Genomic DNA, 19257 nt, shown 5'->3' with positions numbered 1-19257 from the left:
TTTATAACTTGTGTACTGCCGTCTCAATTTACATGAGGTAACTTTATTGTGCGATGCAGATAACACTTCCTGACACATGTGTAGCTTTTTTCCAACTAACCTGTTATGCCAAAATTGCTGTAAACTACAGCCACGACCGGTGTCGGTGTGGCTCGTATTTAACGCTATAGTCAAAGCTGTCAACAAGTGATCGGATCACCCAATAGGCATGTTTATACCAGGTGTGAACAGGGCTGACAATCACCTCTGACAGGTGCCAGAAAATAACATAAGAGTGTCTTATCCTTAAAGTTAAGGCTGTAAACACAGATCATCTATACAGTTAAGTTTTTGATGTGGGAAGTCTCTCCATGGTGACATGTCTCAGAATCATTCTATCTACAGATTAAGTGTTGATGATATTTAAACATGTCGGCCATCGTCTAGTCTCTCATTGAGCTGATTTTCTCCTCCGTCTGCACAGCTGCAGAGGTCTGACATCAGTCCAGGCCGTTCATGAGAATTCTCTGCAGCAGGAAACAGATAATAAACCGCTGTGGACACTGATAAGACTGAACCACCCTTTCTTCTGAAGCGTGTGTTCTTTTCTTTCTGCTGAACTCGGCCTCTGTGGTGACTTTCTCATGACTCTGAGAGGATTAAATAACACAGGTTTAGGTTACGTACACACAAAGAGCAGGGTAACTTATTTTCAGTGGTTGAGACTTTGTCAGTTTACTGTCATAACATGACTTCTTCAACATCGGGTTAAAGGATTAGATTTCTGTCAAGGGATTATTTACCGATGAATAAACGTAATCATGTTTTTATAAGAGCTCTTGTTCATAACAGTGTATTCAGACACTTAAAGTAGTGCTTTGACAGCAACACAGAGGGAATAAGTACATCAATCATTGAGCCTAGCTGTCACCAATCACTCTACAAGTTTTTATGAAGCCTAGAGATAGGTTCTGATGGTTCTATTAGAAAGGCATATAATGATAAACCTTTCTTTATTCAAAAGGCTGACTTTAAAAAATGTATTCCTGAACTTTTATTCCTCAAATGTTTCCATATTTACATTTACTCCAATTTATCATGGAATATGGTGCAGAAGAAGTGGACGTGGCCTCTTTTGGAAGTTATAACTGTGCCATCTTGTTTTTGTAGAGACAGAAGTGAAGTTTTTTTCAGTGCCTCACTTTCTGTCCTGCCTGATCTGCCCTGTGCTGTTAATGCATGGTGCTCTGGCATTGTCATGTTGCGTTCACACCAAAAACAAATGATCCCACTATTTGTGTGAATAAAACACAAGAACGTTTTTTGTATGCTTGCTCAATTTGTGTCAATTATTCGATTAATTTGCACCTCAAAGTTTTGTGTACGCGAGAGCGCAAGATTATCATGGGTGGTGGGTTCCATTTAAACACCACAGCAGTCTGTTGTTGTTAAACAGGGTTGAGCTTGACTACATTGAATGGTGAAGCCGGATACGCTACAGCGGGCAGTGCTAACTTCCTACAACAACTGATAGCTGGAATCAAGTGACAGACAAAGTTTTTCACAATTTACCAAATAATCTGACCTCCTCACTCTCTTTCCTCACAGTGAGCTCCTTTTTATTCCTGAACCCATAAGTAGGAAGTGTCACAAAGTTTTGGGAAGGCCCGTCTTGGCCAGGCCTCTCTTGGAAAAGAGATGTTTAACCTCAATGAGCTTTTTATTTCCTGGTTAAATAATATTTAAAAAATGAAAAAGAGATTTAATCAATTTGTCATATTTATTCCGACCTCGGGATGAATAAGATGATTTCTGATTCTGATTTTGACGGACGTCACCGGAGGATCAGCACTCTAATTGGCTATTGTGGCGCAAAAGATTTGCTGGAGTTCAGATTTTTCAACTCTGAACTCATTCACGCTGCCAGACCATAACTTGCGTCTGTTTGCGTCTTTAAATTGACTTTACATGTAATTCATTAGCCTTAGTGTGAGCGCCCAATTAGGAATATCCTTGGCCCTTCAGAAAATACATTTTCCATTGTTTCATGACATCTGTAATGATTGGATGTTAGACGCCGCGTTTGTTCACAACATTTACTTAATTCCCTACAACTCCTTTATTATTTAACAACTTGTGCTAAAACCCCATCATGTTCAGTTAACCCAGAGGGAGGCTCATTTACAGCAGTCTACAATATTCCGTGTTTAATGAGAACGTTATATAACTCTGCTGTGGTGGTGGGAGATCTGGACTTTAATTATCAGATCCACAGGAGGAATTCTCAGAGTACAGAAGAGAAAGAGCCGAGCAGTTTATCAGAGATATTCAGTAAACACAGGAGAGATCAGACAACATCAAAGACGAAAATTAAACTGGTATGAATGTTTGATGTCCAACAGACAATATTCAGACCACTAATTTCTTTAAAAAGTTTGGGATGCTGTGTAAAATATTGATGAAATCAGAACTTGATGGTTTGCAAATCATTTAAAGCCTATTTGATTGAAAATAGTACAAATACAACATTACAAAAGTTGAAACTGAAACATTTCATTTTTTTTATGAAAAAATCGGCTCATTTTAAAATTGTTGCCAGCAACACGCATTTCAAAAGTTGGGATAGGGACAACAAAACAGCGGTGAAGCTGTGTTATGCTAGAAAAACACCCCTGGAGGAACATCTCTAAACTAATGAGGTTAATGATCAACAGGTTAGTCACATGACTGGGTATAAAAAGGACTCCAGAGAAGCTGAGTCTCTCAGAAGGAAAGATAGGAAGAGGTTCACCACTCTGTGAGAGACTGCAAATAGTTCAACAGTTTCAGAATAATGTTCCTCAGAGTAACATGACAAAGAATGAGTTGATTTCATCATCTACAGTACATAATATAATTAAAAGATTCAGAGTCTGGAGACACCTCTGTACAAAAGGGACAAGGACCAAAACCAAGACTGGATGGATCTGATCTTCAGGCCTAAAACAGTTATGACTCTGTAGTGAAAATCACTGCATTTTGGGCCCAAAGTCCCTTCCAAAAACCATTGTCAGTGAACACAGCTCACCACTGCATCTATACATGGTTCAAACTGTACCATGCAAAGAGGAAACATATATAAACATGATCCAGAAACATCAGCGATTTCTCTGGACCTGAGCCCATTTAAGATGGACTGAGGTAAAGTGGAAAAGTGTCCTGTGGTCGGATGAATCAAAATCTGATATTCTTTTTAGAAATCATGGACATTGTGTCCTCTGCTCTAAAGAGGAGAGGGACCACCCAGCATGTTATCAGCACACAGTTCAAACCAGCATCCCTGATGGTATGTGGATCATAAGAGTCCATGGTATGGGTTGCTTACACATCTGTGAAGGCTCCATTAATGCTGAACAATATAAACAGGTTTAGGAGCAACATATGCTGCCATCCAGAAAATGACTTCTTCAGGATGACCTTACATATTTCAGCAAGACAATGCCAAACCACATTCTGCACGTGTTACAACAGCGTGGCTCTGTAGTAGAAGAGTCCAGGTGCTAAACTGACCTGCCTGCAGTCCTGACTTGTCACCCATTGAAAACATTTGGAGCATCATAAAATGAAAAAATGTGACTAAGGAGTCCCTGAGCTATTGAGCAGCTGAAATCCTCTATCAGGCAACAATGGGACAACATAGCATATGTAAGAAGCTTCAGATCTGCTGCAGCGGCTGAGCAGGTGTTTCATGAGGCTCTCTGTAAAACATTCATCTCTTTAAGTAGACAGACGCTGGACTAGAAACCAATAACTTCAAATTAACTGGAGTGATGTGTGATACATTTTACACTGTTGTTGTAAACAGCACATTACTGAGATACAACATCAGTCTGATTAGAGTCACACATCATCCTGCTGTAAAGTCTCAGCCATACCAAAGTCAGGGTCATAAGAAAAAAACTGGTAGAAGAATAACAAACCTTGACCTTTGACCCCACATTGTGTGAGATAGTGTGTCAAGGTTGATTCATTCCTCCTTTTAAAGAAGTTGTTCTGTACTTTAAGCTGTCCTCCTGATGTCCCCCTCCCTCTTTCCAGAGGAAACACCTCCCCCTCCCTTCCTTCATTGTTCTCCTCACCCCGAGGTCGTGAACATCAGTGAGGAGCTCCTGCAGGACAGGAAGAACATCTGACAGCAGGGGAGAGGAGCTTCCTTCTTCACAGGGGGTTCAGAAGGCTTAGGTGTTTAACATAATCCAGCTTGTAAACATTTACTTTACAGAGAAGAACATTAAAGCTACACTGTGAAGCTTTAAGGGATTGGAGAGATTTTTTAAAGTGTGTGGTTTAAAGTGAAGAAAACAAAATACACCTCTGATTGGAGGAGATCAAGTCGATGTGAGACAGCCTTTTCTCTGGTATGATGTTTTAAATGGATAGTTGTTATTTTTTAACATATGGTTGTATGAGGTCCTTGTCAATAGTAAGTGTATTACCCACAAGTGATCCTGGTCAGCTCAGCCTCTTTGTTGAAACTGTTTGCAGGCATAACGCATACGTCTGCAGGCTTCAAAGAGACAAAAGTGCAACCACCAACGTGTATTACTTTGACCTGTTCTTTATACTAGGGGTTCCCCAACTTTTCAGCCTACCACCCCCAAAATATAGGTAGCAAAGACTTGTGACCCACATGAGTTAGCTAACCCTAACCCTAACCCTAACCCTAACCTTAGGAGTCATCTGGCAACAAGGAAAGGCAGAAAACTAATTAAATGTACTTATTTGCAGGGTTTTATTTCAAATTGAACTAATATTTTTGTCTATTTTTTTTACAATAATGGGTAAAATAAGCACATTTAAATTACTTAAAGAAAAGAAAAAAATCTGGAAGACATCTCATGACCCGACCCACACTTTGGGAGCCCCTGCTCTATACCAACCACCATGACAGGTGAACTTTTGTGGTCTTCATACTGCCGCCCTTCACTTTAAGGGGACAGCATCCACATGGTCCTCAGGAGGGGGGCCCAGGTATTATAATATAAATAGTATAGGAATTCAGAGTTGAGATAGAACCAGGCTGTACGCAGCACAGATTTTTGGCACATTTATTGATTTTTTCAAACTTAGTTGTGGGAAGGTGCAATTAAGATTAAATTGCACATAATTTTACCTATTACACTTTGATTCAGGAGGCTGTGTTACATTTTCTTGGCAGTCTTTCCTGTGTTGTACCTGGTTTCAGTTTCTACTGCCAGATTTGGTCCTTAACAGACCAGTCAGTCATATTTATGATGTAGTTTTACTCATAAATATTCATTATTACATAAATTAACACATTTTCTACAGCAGATGATGGACCTGCAATAATCATTTCTTTGTTCTAGTTGAAAATCTATCATGCTCTTAAAGGCTGCTTTATTTCAAGGTGTACACCTTAAAACAAAACTGCTATTAAAAGCTGCACCTGCTGCAGTTCCTTTACAGCCGAGCAGAAGACGAGGCCAAAACAAACCCAGCTACAGTTGAGAATACTAATGCATGATGGTCAGAGTGTGAACTCAAAGTGTGTGCACAGTGCAGATTACAGTGTGATCCTGCATGCGTGTGTGTGTGTTGGTGGTGTAAATGGTTGAAGCTGGTCCAACAGGAGGCAGCTGTGGTGCAGATAGGACTGTATGTATCAGAGTGTTCCTGGCACTGACAGAACAGATCACACATCAGCTGCAGAGGAAGAAACCTGAGAGGAATAATATTTTATCTGGATGACACTGTGTTTGAGGAAAGTGTTTCGGCTGGGTCATATAATACACTGTATGTTATTACACAGTCATACTGGTCATTGCTTATCTAACAGTGCGGAAGTTACTTTGTGAAGTCATGCGAGGGTCAGGTGTTTTTAATAACAATCTTGTGAGTCCTGCTATGCTCTCACACCACAAACCTGAAAACTTTGTTCTCCCTTTCATTGTTTTCTACACACCAGGTGGTTTTTCAGCTTTCACGTTGTCTCACACCTGCAGCTGTGATTTCAGGCATTTAAAGTAATTATGCTAAAATTATCGATCTCTATTGTTTTTGCAGGTCCAAAAGGGTAATCTGCGATAGTTTCATTTTGTCTCAAAACTAGCTAAAAACTTCTCAGAGGAGCTTTAAAGAAATGTTGAAGAGTCATCCTACACTTGGGTGTTGGAAACTCAAGGGTCTGTACAGGGTACCCGCTCAACCAACGAAGCTAAACCAGCCTTGAAATGATTTTATTTTCTTGTGATGTACTTGTAATTAAAATGTCTTAAGTTTTCTGAAATAACACCATGCCTGCTGTTGCTCTCCATACAGACTGTTTTTTCTGCAGACATCAAAGCCTGCTGACACCTGATTGGTTTATACTACTCAGACTACAAACCAGGACACTTACAAAACTTCAATACAGTCTCCTGAGCACAAATACTTTATTTCTATGTTGAATCTGTATAGGGATTGATAATAGGGCAGTTATATTTAAAAATGTAACTCTTATTACCCCTGACAAGAGGATTTGCCCTAATCAGAGGTTATCTCTCACCTGCAGTTTCAGCCTTTTAGCAAACTATCAGAGGTCAGAGCCAATCACATCAAACAAACATCAGAGTGTGTGTGTGTGTGGGCTCTCCCAGGTGTGTTTTATTTGTCACCTCTTTAAAAGGGGCCGGGAGACACATCAGTCTGTTCAAACAGGAGCCGACTCAGAAGGATTTTATCTCCCAGCCCTCTCAGCAGGTCCGTCAGAGGTGTTAATGAAGCATCAAGGGGGGACTCCCTGTGAACCCTGAACCTCCCCCACCCTACAACATCCATCCATCCTATAAATACAGTGTATAAATAATTTCTCTCTGTGTGACAGCGGTGAGTCCAGAAGTGTGTCAGCCTCAGAGTGAAATGAAAAGCACATCTGCCCCGGTTATCGTGCAGCGCTGCACTGTTGCCGAGCAGACTTTAGTTTCAGGCAGCATCATGTGATGAAGTGTCGCTTTAGGAGGGAAGTAGAACATTAAACAGCACTTGCAGCTGAGTGTTTCTTCTCCAACCTGTCGTTTTCTGCTGAAATATTCAGGCGGAGAAGTGATTCATAAAGCTTTGTGAGGATTGGTGGACACACAGGAGGAGGATCTGTGTGGGGAACAAAGACAGAGACGAGTTCCAGCGTCTGTTTGGAGCATCGGGCCAGATTATGTAACAGTTTGGAAGGAGAGCGGATTCAGAGAGTAGAAATGACAGCTGGGATTTTATTGGTCTGTTTCTAATTAGTCTCCGCCTCAGTGAGAGCAGGGCTTAGCAAAAACAAGGGCGAGGGCCGGGGTGAACAGCCTGCACAGAAAGAATAAAAACAGAATGTGCAGAGTGTTTTAAACCTTGCAAGTGTGTGAATAATTTAATCCAGCATATGAAGACACTTTGCAGCCTGGTCTAGAGGAGGGTGCATTGAATTTCTCAACGTCTCTTTGCTCTCCAATAAGTTTAACATTTCTGAGAGAACTTTTTCTGAGCTGAAAAATAAAATCTTCTGCCAGATTTCTCTCTTGTGTTTTCAATTTTCTGTTCTTGTTTTCTTCTTCAGCACCAAGATCTTCACTTAAACATTCTGCACAAAGTTTTTCAGGTAAGTTTGCCTCAAAGATATGGCTTTAAAAACATCTCTTTTGTCAATTAAGATGCTGTTTTAAATCAGACATAGCTCCGACTTGTTCTTGTAAAAGCCACCAGTTTAACCAGTAACAGTAACCAGTAACAGTAAACAGTACTTTAACCTCACAGACCTGCTGATCCACTGCAGTTCCTTGACTTTTCAGTCTGTTGTGATGTCTTAGTTGTGATCATATTTATTAAAAGCCCTCAAGTCACACAAAAAACGAATAAACCATACTTCCACAGGGACATCTTCTTGTGACATCACGCTCAGTTTGGGAAGCGTCATGTCTTTCTGTTGTGTTTCGGGTCCTGAGTCATATAAAAGTTGCTAAACGGACCAGGTGCTGTCATTTCACAGCTCCCCAACTGATGTGTAGACACAGATACAATGAATTTACCTCTCGTCTCTCCGTTTTCATCATCACTAATAGTTTTTGGAGCTATTGGGTGCTTTTGTTGGTTACACACGTATTGAAATATGCAACACATTTTGTATTTGCACACCTTTATTTTTCTTAGTGAGTAATGGTGTTGCCCTTTAAAAGTGGAAACAGAGTCTGTATTTGAAAGAATAAACTTATTGAAGCTGTGTCCTCCCTCTAAAGGCTGGTTTATACTTCTAAGTTGACGAGGATGGGAGCCCCAACAATACTTAGCCGAAATGCTTGAGGGCAGTATGGTCTCTCTGACAGTAGGGTCGCCTGTTTCTGTCCCTGCTACGTTCTCTGTTTAGTTTTTCACAGCGATTCCAAACGTATTATGTTAATTTAGAGCTGTTACATGTTTGATTAAGACGAGACGTTGGAGGAGATGAAATACACAGCCGATGTGCGGCGATCCCGGAAGTGCTGTAAATGCAGGAAATACAATGCAGCAAAGTGGACCAATCAAAGGGCTTGTGGTCCGAGTTGATACAAAGCGTATAGTTTCAATTTAGAGGCGGTGCGTGTCGGCTACGTTTGTAGGCCTCTCCGTAGGTATAGGGGCTACTCAGACCTATGCACGTAGTCTACGCTTGATTTGACTTAGAAGTATAAACCAGGCTTTAGTCATCCTTTTAGGGCACACTAGTGTAGCAGAGCAGCAATTAGTTGAAAGATATTTCTAAAAGTCAAGAGAAAGCACATGTCACAACATTCATCTGACTTCTAAATTTAGACACTGCTAAGAATTGCTTTATATTGTAAATATGGGCTGCAAAATAATGTTACTTTTAACATGGGATTAGATTGTGATCAATTGTGATAGAATACAATTTGTTTGATAGCCCTCAATTGTTTAAAATCCTCTCACTTGACTAAAAACAGAGACAAAAGATGATTTAATAAACTGTTTATAGCATTCAACAAGGTACTTTTCAAAAAGACACTATTAACACATGTACAGCAAACATCAGTAAAGACATTAGAGGTCTGGCTTCGTCCACAGGGGGCGCCAAAGTCTACACTAACAAAAAGGTTTAGTAGAGGAGCTTTAAATTAATCTCATAATTTACAGACCTCAAAATTTCAAGATTCAATTTATCATGACTTTTCAAAATTAAGAACGTAATACTGAATGAGAAAAAAAGAGGAAGAGCAGGCACTGCACTCACAGAACAAGATTAAACATCCAGTTCTGTTTGTGTCATTCCACACACACACACACACACACACACACACACATTCATGTGCCGACTCACACAAACTCAATTTTGTCATTATCAGCGTGAACAAGGACAGCAAATCCAGGAAACCATGTCATGAGACCTTGACAACTTTGAAACACATTTGTCCTTTACGTTCTTTCTGCAGCTGATTTCCAGGCAGCAGCTCTTTTCATCATCATGATTTCACTTCAGAAGGACTTTAATAATATTTAATTAGAGATAGAATCTCTTTGAAGTGGAGCTGCAGAGAGAAAATCCTGAAATCTTACAAATGTGGAGTGTGATTAAAGACGTGCAGATGATATTCAGCCTTCTCTGCTCAGCTCAGAAAGGTGGAGTAGTGCATGCACTGTCACAACTCTGCTCCTATAAACTCCTGATGGCAATCAAAAATCTAAACACACTCCTGTGAGAGGAACCCTGTTTGTCTGAACTTCAGGACACCAGAACCAGCTCACAGACTGAAACAACAAACGAGCAGGGCAGTGGTAGGTTAGCAGAAATCTTCACAGCACCTTTGATTCACTTTAAACAGAACTGATGGCTGCTCCTGTTTAAACAGAGATAAAAGAGAGCAGCGGCTCAAAGGTTGGATTATGTAACGGGTCTGAGTACAGGCTGTTTTCTCCCTCTGAGCTCTCAGGATGTTTTGGAGGCACTTCGTGACACAGCTGGTCAGCATATGAAGCTGTGAACGTGCTCAGAGTGAGTCAGGCTGAAATCATAAACATACTGCATAACAGGGATGACTGTACGGATTAAATATGCAGCACAGTAAAGCTAAGAAGACGTTTATACGACAAAAACAACCTTCACTTTTATCAAGAAAGAAGGACTGGTTGAGGAAACAGTCTACTTTGGATTGAATTTGAAGTCCAACTTCTGTCCTTGCTTTAGGTTCTGTCGGATATCCGCAGATGATCCAAATATGTTGGATCCTGACTTAGCAATGGACCAACAGCTCCTGTTTGTGAGTTCGGATTAATGTTTAAGTGGACCCTCTGTGCGCAGGAACATTATGCCCCCAAATTAGGTAGCAGTCATTACAGCCAGTTTATCGAAATGACGTTTATGTAGCTTATACGCATCCCAGACAACAATGTTTGACAAATGCTTCTTTTTTTAATTAGCTGGTCTTAAATTCATCTTTTGACCCAACAAGAAAGGTCAGGACCACCAAAATAAAAAGAGGTTTGTCGTCTGGAGGACATGAAGTCTTATATATCAATCATATCTTCCAAATTGTGGGCTTTGGCGAATGAACATCTCCCAGTGGCAGAAGCTGTAAAACCTTCTGTGAGAGAAACTGTCCCTCAGTGGGTCAGGGTTTTGGGGTGGGGTTTTGGTGGCAGACAGCCAGGCTCTTCTCAGGAAACTGAATCAGGCAGGGAGTGGTTCCTCTTCCCTTATCACCGTATCCTGTCCTGCACTCTGTGACGACTGCACTTTTTACATCGTTCACACCCTCCACAGGCACACTAACCCCGGACCAGATCACACAGTCGTCAATGTGCCTGAAAGACACCCACGACCAACGCTTACCCACCTCCTGCTGAATACACAGACCTCAGATGGATGGTGGAGCTTTCAAAGTGTATTTCCTGTGCTGTAAGAGAGCGAGGGATCAAAGAACAGACGACTGAAATACACAAACACTTCTGTAAACATGTCAGCAGAGAGGAAAACTGCAACGTCCTGTCGTTTCTATATTTACACCTTCAAAACTAATGTTGTGTCTAAAGGAGAACATGGGGAAGTTTGGGAGTCATAACTCTCTGCTTTAGTTTACAGTCTGTAAAAGTTTGCATGTTGGAAATCAAATAGAGAATTGGCAGCCTTTGGACAGTAATTGTCCCGCCTGAATGGATTACATAAGGCCAACACCAGCACTGAAAGTTAGGGATTTAAACTGCTGTGTGGTATATATTAGTCCGTTTCAATGATTCCCATCACTGGAGTCGCATCATGCTTGATCTATGGTGTATAACAGTACAAGGAACATATTAAGATAAAATATTTAAGATCTAAGGAAAACACAAACATAATTCTTCTAGAAAAAAAAGTGAGATTATTACAAGAGTGAAGTCATAAGTTGGAATTTTCCAAAAGTAAAGTTTGAAACTTAAAGGGGAAAAATTATTATTTTGGAGGGATATAGCTGCAATTATTTTGAGGACTGAATTTGAATTTTGGGTAGTAAATGTAATGTAAGGATAAAGTTTTCATTTAGGTGGAATAAAGTTGTACATTGTTTACATTTTCATGGATAAAGATAGAGGATAAAGTTGTATTTGTCAAGTTTTGGTGGGAATAGGTTCAAGGTTGAAGATAAAAGTATGAATATTTTTGGGATGAAGTTTGAATTTTCAAAGAAAAAGATGACTTTGTGTGTGTTGGGAGTGTAAAAGATTAATTTCTTTATAATAATCAAAGTGGTAAAAAAAAATGTAAGTTGCAAATTGTAAGGATACAATTTGAAGGGGGCGGGTTCAGTTGAAAATGTTTAGAGTTCATGTGGAGTCATTTCTATGATTAAGTTTATTTGAGGATAAATCTAAAATTGATTGATTTTGAAGGATATTTTATAATTGTATTTATGATTAACTTAGAATTGTAGAATATAACATCATTTTTAAAGGATTAAGTTGCAATTTGCTAAGAATAAAGATACATTTTTTGTGTGGATAGTTATTAACACTTCAACAGAAAAATAGTCAAAGCTTTTGATGATCAGTGTCTCAGATTCATGTTCACACACTTTGGTCTGCAGTTACTGTAACAAACTGTCTTACACCACAGGTGGTCCCTCTTCTCCCTCACTGTAATCTCCTGTTAATGAGAGTCCAGGATCAAAGAGGTCCAGGTCTCGGTTCAGCTCCAGGAAGTCAGGTGGTCTGATATGGATGTTTGGGAACATGTGACCCCTGAAATCCCCCCTCTGTCACCGTGCTGCAGCGTTTGGTCATCCTGCAGCCAAGGGCCATGGGAAGAGGGAGCGGCTTAACCTGGCACGCCACCCACCCCGTGAGAGCGTGGAGTAATGGAAAATGTTCAGGGCCAGCAGGCAGGCGGCCATGTTTCTGAAGATTCAGGAAGGGCATCAACCAAAATGTGTTCACAGTCACCGTCCGGAATGAGGATCTCTACTGTTCCATCCAGAATCACTATTATGTATCCAGAAAGCAGGGCGATGACTGAAAACATGTTTCAACATTCAGAAAAAAAGTGTTTTTTCTCGTTTAATGCTTTGTAAAGTTCAGGCACAGACTCAGCAGTTACACGCTTATTAAATCTGGCACTAATGACTCTTCATTTTAAATTTTTTGAGTCTTCCTTGTCTCAAAAACAATTATAAAGTCTGCAAATTTCACTCCCATTATCTCTGCCTGGTTGACCAAGAACTAATTAATGTGTGTGTGTGTGTGTGTGTGTGTGTGTGTGTGTGTGTGTGTGTGTGTGTGTGTGTGTGTGTGTGTGTGTTTCCAAGTTTGTGTGTGTGTGTGTGTGTGTGTGTGTGTGTGCCACATGATTCAGCCTGCAGACTCGCCAGAAGCCCCAAACAGGAGTGTTAAGAACTGAAACCATCCATAACACTTCACGTGCTCCTCTCTCCACGCCCTTTCTCACTCTGACCCCCTCCCTTCATGTGCTTGTGCTTGTATTGTATTGTTTATTGTCAGAGCACACCCAGAGTGAGCCAGGACTACTGCTGACCCCCCACCCCCCCCCTACATGAACCAGGACTGAAACTAACAGTCACCGCCACAGAACTACACTCAAAAGTTTCTCATAAGCAGAGCGATAAGCATAAACTTTGCTATAAAGCTAACTTTTTTTGCCACTGTGTCAACAGGCTGAAGTGAAATGTGACAACTACTTTACACAGACTGATTTGATTTGACGTGTGGGATCAGGGTGTCCCTGCGACACCTAAGGCAGTGTACAACAAATTAAGTTAAGGTGTTATCTAAAATTCGTCAGCAGGACCACGCCTAAACCTCACCCTAAACCTCACCCTCAATCACCCGACAAGCCGACTTTAATGTAGCCAGACTACTCCAACCGTTTGTCTGTGATTCTTCTACCCACCCTCTGTCACCTTGCTGTACTTCAATTAAACTTTTTCGTTATCCCCTGCTACTCAACTTGTGCTTGCTTCTTCTATGCCTTTGTCTAATTCCAGGTACAGCCTGGGTCAAGATCAGCTCTGGCAGGATAACGCTGAGACAGAACCCCCATCCTGAGACTCCTTCTGCTGGGCCACACTACGCACAAATAATTTATTAAATGTTCAAACCCATATCCTTGTGTGCCGTGGTTCTTGCTAGTAAAACGTATTCAATGGAAAACAGTGTCACGTTTCTACACGGAAGAGACGTTTCGGGCAGCTGAAAACCCAAACTTTTGGGACTAGGATGTAGAGAGGAATCTTTTGAACACAGGGCTGATCTCATCTCAAAAAGCCCTTTATTTTCCAAAAGTTAAACACTGTTATTATGAGCCTTTGACCAATGAGACTCAAGTATTTCACACAACTGAGTAATAATCAGTATTCAACCTTAACAAACTCTTTCTCACCACACCACTCGCCGACATGACTTTTCATTTTGAAAGGTATTGTTCTACAATTAAATGTAAATGTACTCTTTTAAATATTTTAGTTTCAGATAAGTAGTTTTTACATTAGCATCATTTATTTACATCAACTATTATTATTATTATTATTACTATTATTATTATTATTATTATTATTATTATTATTATTATTATTATTATTATCCTCTGGCGTGTTTTAGAGTTGTTAAACGCACACTAGTAACTTGTGTGCAGAATATTAGAGGGTTGACTTTGGATTTACTGTATGGGACAACATTAGACAACATTTGACTGAAACAATTTGATAAACTGTGAATTAACAAGGTGAGATGACCTCTGCCCAACACTGTGAACATAAAATTCTTTCTAAAGGTGTTTTCAGCCATCAAATCTAAAGCTAATGACTGATAAACGTAGTAAGTCTGATGTGCTTCCAAAACTTTACTGAGCTTTCTTCCAGCCTTGAAACAGATCTCTGTCTCCTTTAATAAAGTCTCAGAAAATCTGAATATCAAGAGCACTCTGCGGAGCGTTTGGATTTGAAGCAACATCTTTCTTGGTCCCTGTGGATTAGCAGCTGATATAAATGCATAAAGAGTTTCTCTTCTTTTTTTCTCTGATTTGAATATTCATAATGATGCAACAGGCTGAAGTTTAGTACACTGAGAGGTTAATCTGGGACGCAGTGAGAGGGATACAACTGTTGTATCAGCTCCAGTACCTGAACAGGTCTGAGTCATTTTAACCAGGCCTCTTCTCTTAGACAGCAGGACTGACTCAGTTTTTTTTTTATCTCTGAAATGTTTTTTACATGAAGAGAGTGAAGAACAAACCTGATCAACAGCTTCACAGATAAGATAAGAAACAGAAACACACACTCTGTTACTGTCCGTTAGTTTCTTTATTCAAAATGAACAAAGTGATCAAACACATAAATATGAGCACCCTGCAAACAGAGCTGCAGAGTGACAACAGTATCAACATATTTCATATGTAAGACGCTTCTTTTGAAGCAATATTTCTCCTCTTTCAGAACAGGGATCATTCAGGATTCTGTCAGTGTCCGTTAGAAAGTCAGTTTTCATTAAAGTGCATTCAGAAAACGCCTCTGCTGAATATATGAACGTATCCTCAGATTCAGGTGGGGTCGTCTCTGAGGATGGACGGGTAATACTCCTGCTCACCTTTTTATCACAGTTATTAATGCATTTCAATCAGACACTTCATGATCATGAGTAAAACTAACACAGCGATAATTTAAACTCTAAAAATAACAACTGATTACAAAAATGTCAGACACAATCTATGGCTGATGTACGCAAAAGAAAATCAGAAAACTGAAGCTATCTGTTCAGCTCAAAGAGGGGCTAGTATACCAGTGTTAGCGAGTGAGCTAACCACTGCTAGCTAAGGAATGTAAGCACAATATTCGAGCTATCAAATTGATGTTAGCTTACTAAGTTAATGATACAAGTTTAAATTGTATTGCATAATATCATTAGCAATACAGAAGCACTTGGTAAACAGACTAAACCTGAGCCAAACTAGTGTTAACAAAGAGCGGCTAGTTAATGTTAGTTAACTATTTCAGATTTGTATTATCAGCAATCTTATACGGCACAAGTTAGCTCACCAGGCTAACAACTGCTAACAGTTTAAAAGAAGCACTTTTTTAGCAAGAATGCTAGCCAAATTAGTCTCAGTCATTGTGACAAGTGATGGAAATATTAGCTAACGGGTGACTTCTAGTTAGCTGCACATTGATTTTTTGGCTATGCACCCGGCATGGTACTCTACACTGTGACAACAAGAGGGGCAAATTATGCCAATGTTAGCTGGGTGGCGAACTACTACATGTTAGCATAAAATTAGTTTGCTATTAGTGCCTGGAGATCAGTTTTAGCTTGCAAAGTATTAAAGATAATATAGGTGTTTATAAGATTTGTATTTGGGAGCTAACAGCAGAAAATGTCTGGGATAATTTGAAGTCAATGTTAGATTCGATAGTTACAAACCATGTGATCGCGACTTTTTGAAGACCATGTTTAAGATTATTCTCTTAACTACAAAACTATTTTGATTCAATATTGATTGTCTTGGCAGTAAACAGCTAACATTAGCATGATTGTCAATGTTAGCATTTATATTTATCTCTCAACACAGGGTAATGCATTAATAACTGTAACACAAAGGTCCCAACAAGAAGATGTGGGCATGACATCTCCATCACTCTGCTTCTGTCTCATTTAGAAGACTGACACTAAAACAGAGATAAGACTGATTAGTGTGACTTCACTCAGCTTATCTCATCATTCCTCTTTATCTGTCCACAGGAAGGAAGGTCCACTGCTAATCATCTGAATCATTGTCTCTATCATTAACGTCCACTCTGAGCTGTGTTTACGTGTTCAGGGCCACATTGTGCTTCCTGTCCTAAATGAGTCACTACACTGTGTGTAAACTTCTGGGCCTCTCTCCTATTGTGCAACACTGATACAAAATACTCTGATCACTTTGCTCTAATACTGTCTGCTCTCTTTAGACAAGCTTTGGTAGAGTACAAATATAAAGACTGATTGTTTCTGAACAGCTAAGCAGCACATATTTTTACAGAAACAGAGTCAGAGCTCACTTAGAGAGTTCAGTAAACTTCACAGCAGCACAGCTCTGGACTTTGTTTACGTGGTTTGACCTGTTGCTGTTGACATCCAGAGTCCACGGGGCAAAATCAATCCCACTGTCCCCGGCTGACCTGAACACACAGCCCCACCAAAGGGATCAAACTCAGGCAATCAGAGGTCAAAGGTCGACCAACTGATACTGCAGCTTTAGATCCAGCTCACGATTTTAGTCCCCACATCATCTCTTCTTCTTCTGCTGCCGCAGCATCTTCCTCCTCTTCATGATCATGGCGTGCAGCTTCTCCAGACCCTCCTGCAGGCCCTCGCCAATGATCGCACACGCTGGCTGAAGGTGCCAGGGCGTTGCCGTGCTGAGCTCACCTAAAGCCAGCATGCTCTCCATCTCCGCCAGTGTTAGCGAGTTTCTCAAGTCCTGCTTGTTCACCACCACTAGTACCGGCACGCCCTGATTCTCTGCAAGCCGTGTGATCTTGTGCAGCTCCGTCTTGGCCTCCTCGATTCGCTCAGCGTCAACAGAGTCCACCACAAACACAATGCCATCGGCACAGCGGGTGTAAGAGCGCCACAGGGGCCGCAGCTTCTCCTGACCTCCTACATCCCAAAAGTGGAAGGAAGCTGTCCGCCTGTTGCCTCCCAGGGACACTTTAATCTTCTCTGTGTTAAAACCTTTAGTAGGGACAGTGTTCACAAACTCATTGAAGCGCAGGCGGTACAGCACGGTGGTCTTTCCTGCACAATCCAGACCCAGGATGACGATGTGGAGTGCCTGGAACGATGGCAGGCAGGGGAAGTGATGGTCTGATAATCCGTTCCCCATATTGGTATCCAAGTCAGGAAGAGACACCACCAAATATTGACCAGCAGGCCGCTTTTAATCCACAGGGGCTGCAGCAGGAGAGAGGGGAGGGGAGGGGAGGGGAGGAGGTAAACACAGAATAATGCATAATGAGTCAAAGCACACAAACACCCAGCACCCCATTGATTTACAAAACACCCAACAAGTGAATATTCTCCCCGCTCCCTGCAGACTACACATCCTCACATTACCCTGCCTCCGAGGGATGAATGAGAAATAAAACAGCAGGGAGGGGAGTAGCACATTTGCACATGTAGCGCCAACAGGGATTTCATACGCTAATTTCCATTCAGAGTGTGAAACAGTAACCGAGAGGATGCAGGCTCTTAAATGTAACCTAAATACAAGATTCAGCCATCAGCCATGCAGTGTTCAAAGACAGGGGCAGATCATATGAGGGGGCACACTGACATGGTTTCGATACAGCTTTTGAAAGGTGTTGCTCGGCAACATGGGCTGACATCCCTCTTATTACGAAAGAAGAATCCCCTTCTAAAAACCTATACACTTATACATCCTCGGTCTTTAGCCTTTACGCGCACAGACACGTCCAAAAGTAAACACTACTAGCAAATTGCCAACACCCTCGTAATAATTCGGCTCATATATGATTCATATTAAAGCAGTAAATTGCAATAAAATCGCGACTTTCCTGATGGGTTTGAGCGACCGCTCCCGTCCTGCACACTGCGTAGTGATGGAAAGACGCGCAGGTGAATTAACACTAAAGTGGGAATTTCCTCTGATGTGTAGGCTACCTGGTGTATAACATTTGAGCCGAATTGTACAGCAGTTAGTACATAACACCATGCATATTGAATAAGACAAATACGCCTCACTTCAGATTAGTTAAAGCCATAAGCCCTGAAAAATGTGATATTTTCAAATGGAGCCTGGCGTGTAGATCACTCGGTGCCATGCTAGACCAGACCAGGCTAGACTTGAGGCAACGATGCCAACAAGTGTTAAAAAATATTGAAGTTCAACTGGTTGAAACGGAGTAAATGTGACTCACAAACACATCCGCACATTTAATAGAAGTCATGCGTAAAAGTAGATGACAACACGAATATCACGTTATCAGTATTTTTCGTTTATCTAAACCCAAAATGTGAATTTGACAGTCTTTTTTTTTTTTACTTAAAGTCGGTGATAAAAGTTTTATCAGTTCAAACTTACCTTCACAGACACAGTTAGTCCATCACAAACAGACTGTACATCCACAGCAGCTGTTATTCTGTCCTCATGTTCTCTTCATGTCCTCACACACATTGACACGCTCAGCTGAGAGGACTCCCTCTACACTCCTCCGCAGCAGCGACAAAGTAACCACTGCAAACAATACAACTTCCAGGGAGATTTTTCCAAAATAAAACAAACACATCTTTAAGCAGCAGTCAAGATTTTCCTTTTCCTCAAAACATAAGGTACCTATTAAAGTGAATGAAAAGATCGACTGTTTCCAAACTACAACGGAGTATCAGGGTCACATTTAGGGGGAAAAAAATAGGTTTTAAGTATAAAGTTGTATAGAGTCCCTGAGGTCCGAAGAAGTAGATTTTTTTGCGCTGTGTGAATTAGTGTTCAACATTGGTCTCCCTTTTATAAAAGTACAAGCTAACTTGGGCAGTATAACAACTTTATTCTCAAGAAATTTAACGTATTCTTCTACCTTTCTATGCTATTTACCTAAGACTACGTTATAGATAAGCTTTCCTGTTCCCTACTTCTTTGATCTTCCTTGTTTGTGTGTATGCAGCTCTCTCTGTAAACCTTGTGTCCTCTGAAAGAAAGGGAAAAGCTATATAGCACGGGCCCTTTGGTTCATCATGTGGTTGATAACTGGAGAGTTGATCTCTAAAAACAAGTCACTGTCAGGTAACAGGGGA

General features: G+C 40.7%; 1 protein-coding gene across 1 annotated transcript; it reads right to left on the bottom strand.

Annotated features, from left to right (window-relative positions):
- Positions 1 to 14752: 14752 nt before the first annotated feature.
- Positions 14753 to 18666, bottom strand: arl4ab (ADP-ribosylation factor-like 4ab). The gene is made up of 2 exons (XM_034705518.1): positions 18548 to 18666; positions 14753 to 17397 (listed from the first exon to the last, which is right to left on the bottom strand). The coding sequence occupies exon 2, from the start codon at positions 17327 to 17329 to the stop codon at positions 16730 to 16732; it is 600 nt and encodes a 199-aa protein (XP_034561409.1). The 5' UTR covers positions 17330 to 17397; positions 18548 to 18666; the 3' UTR covers positions 14753 to 16729.
- Between the last annotated feature and the right edge of the window lie 591 nt (positions 18667 to 19257).

This window comes from Notolabrus celidotus, chromosome 16 (genome assembly GCF_009762535.1).
Source record: "Notolabrus celidotus isolate fNotCel1 chromosome 16, fNotCel1.pri, whole genome shotgun sequence".
In the NCBI taxonomy this organism is placed as follows: domain Eukaryota; kingdom Metazoa; phylum Chordata; class Actinopteri; order Labriformes; family Labridae; genus Notolabrus; species Notolabrus celidotus.
This window is presented reverse-complemented; position numbering and strand designations above follow the sequence as displayed.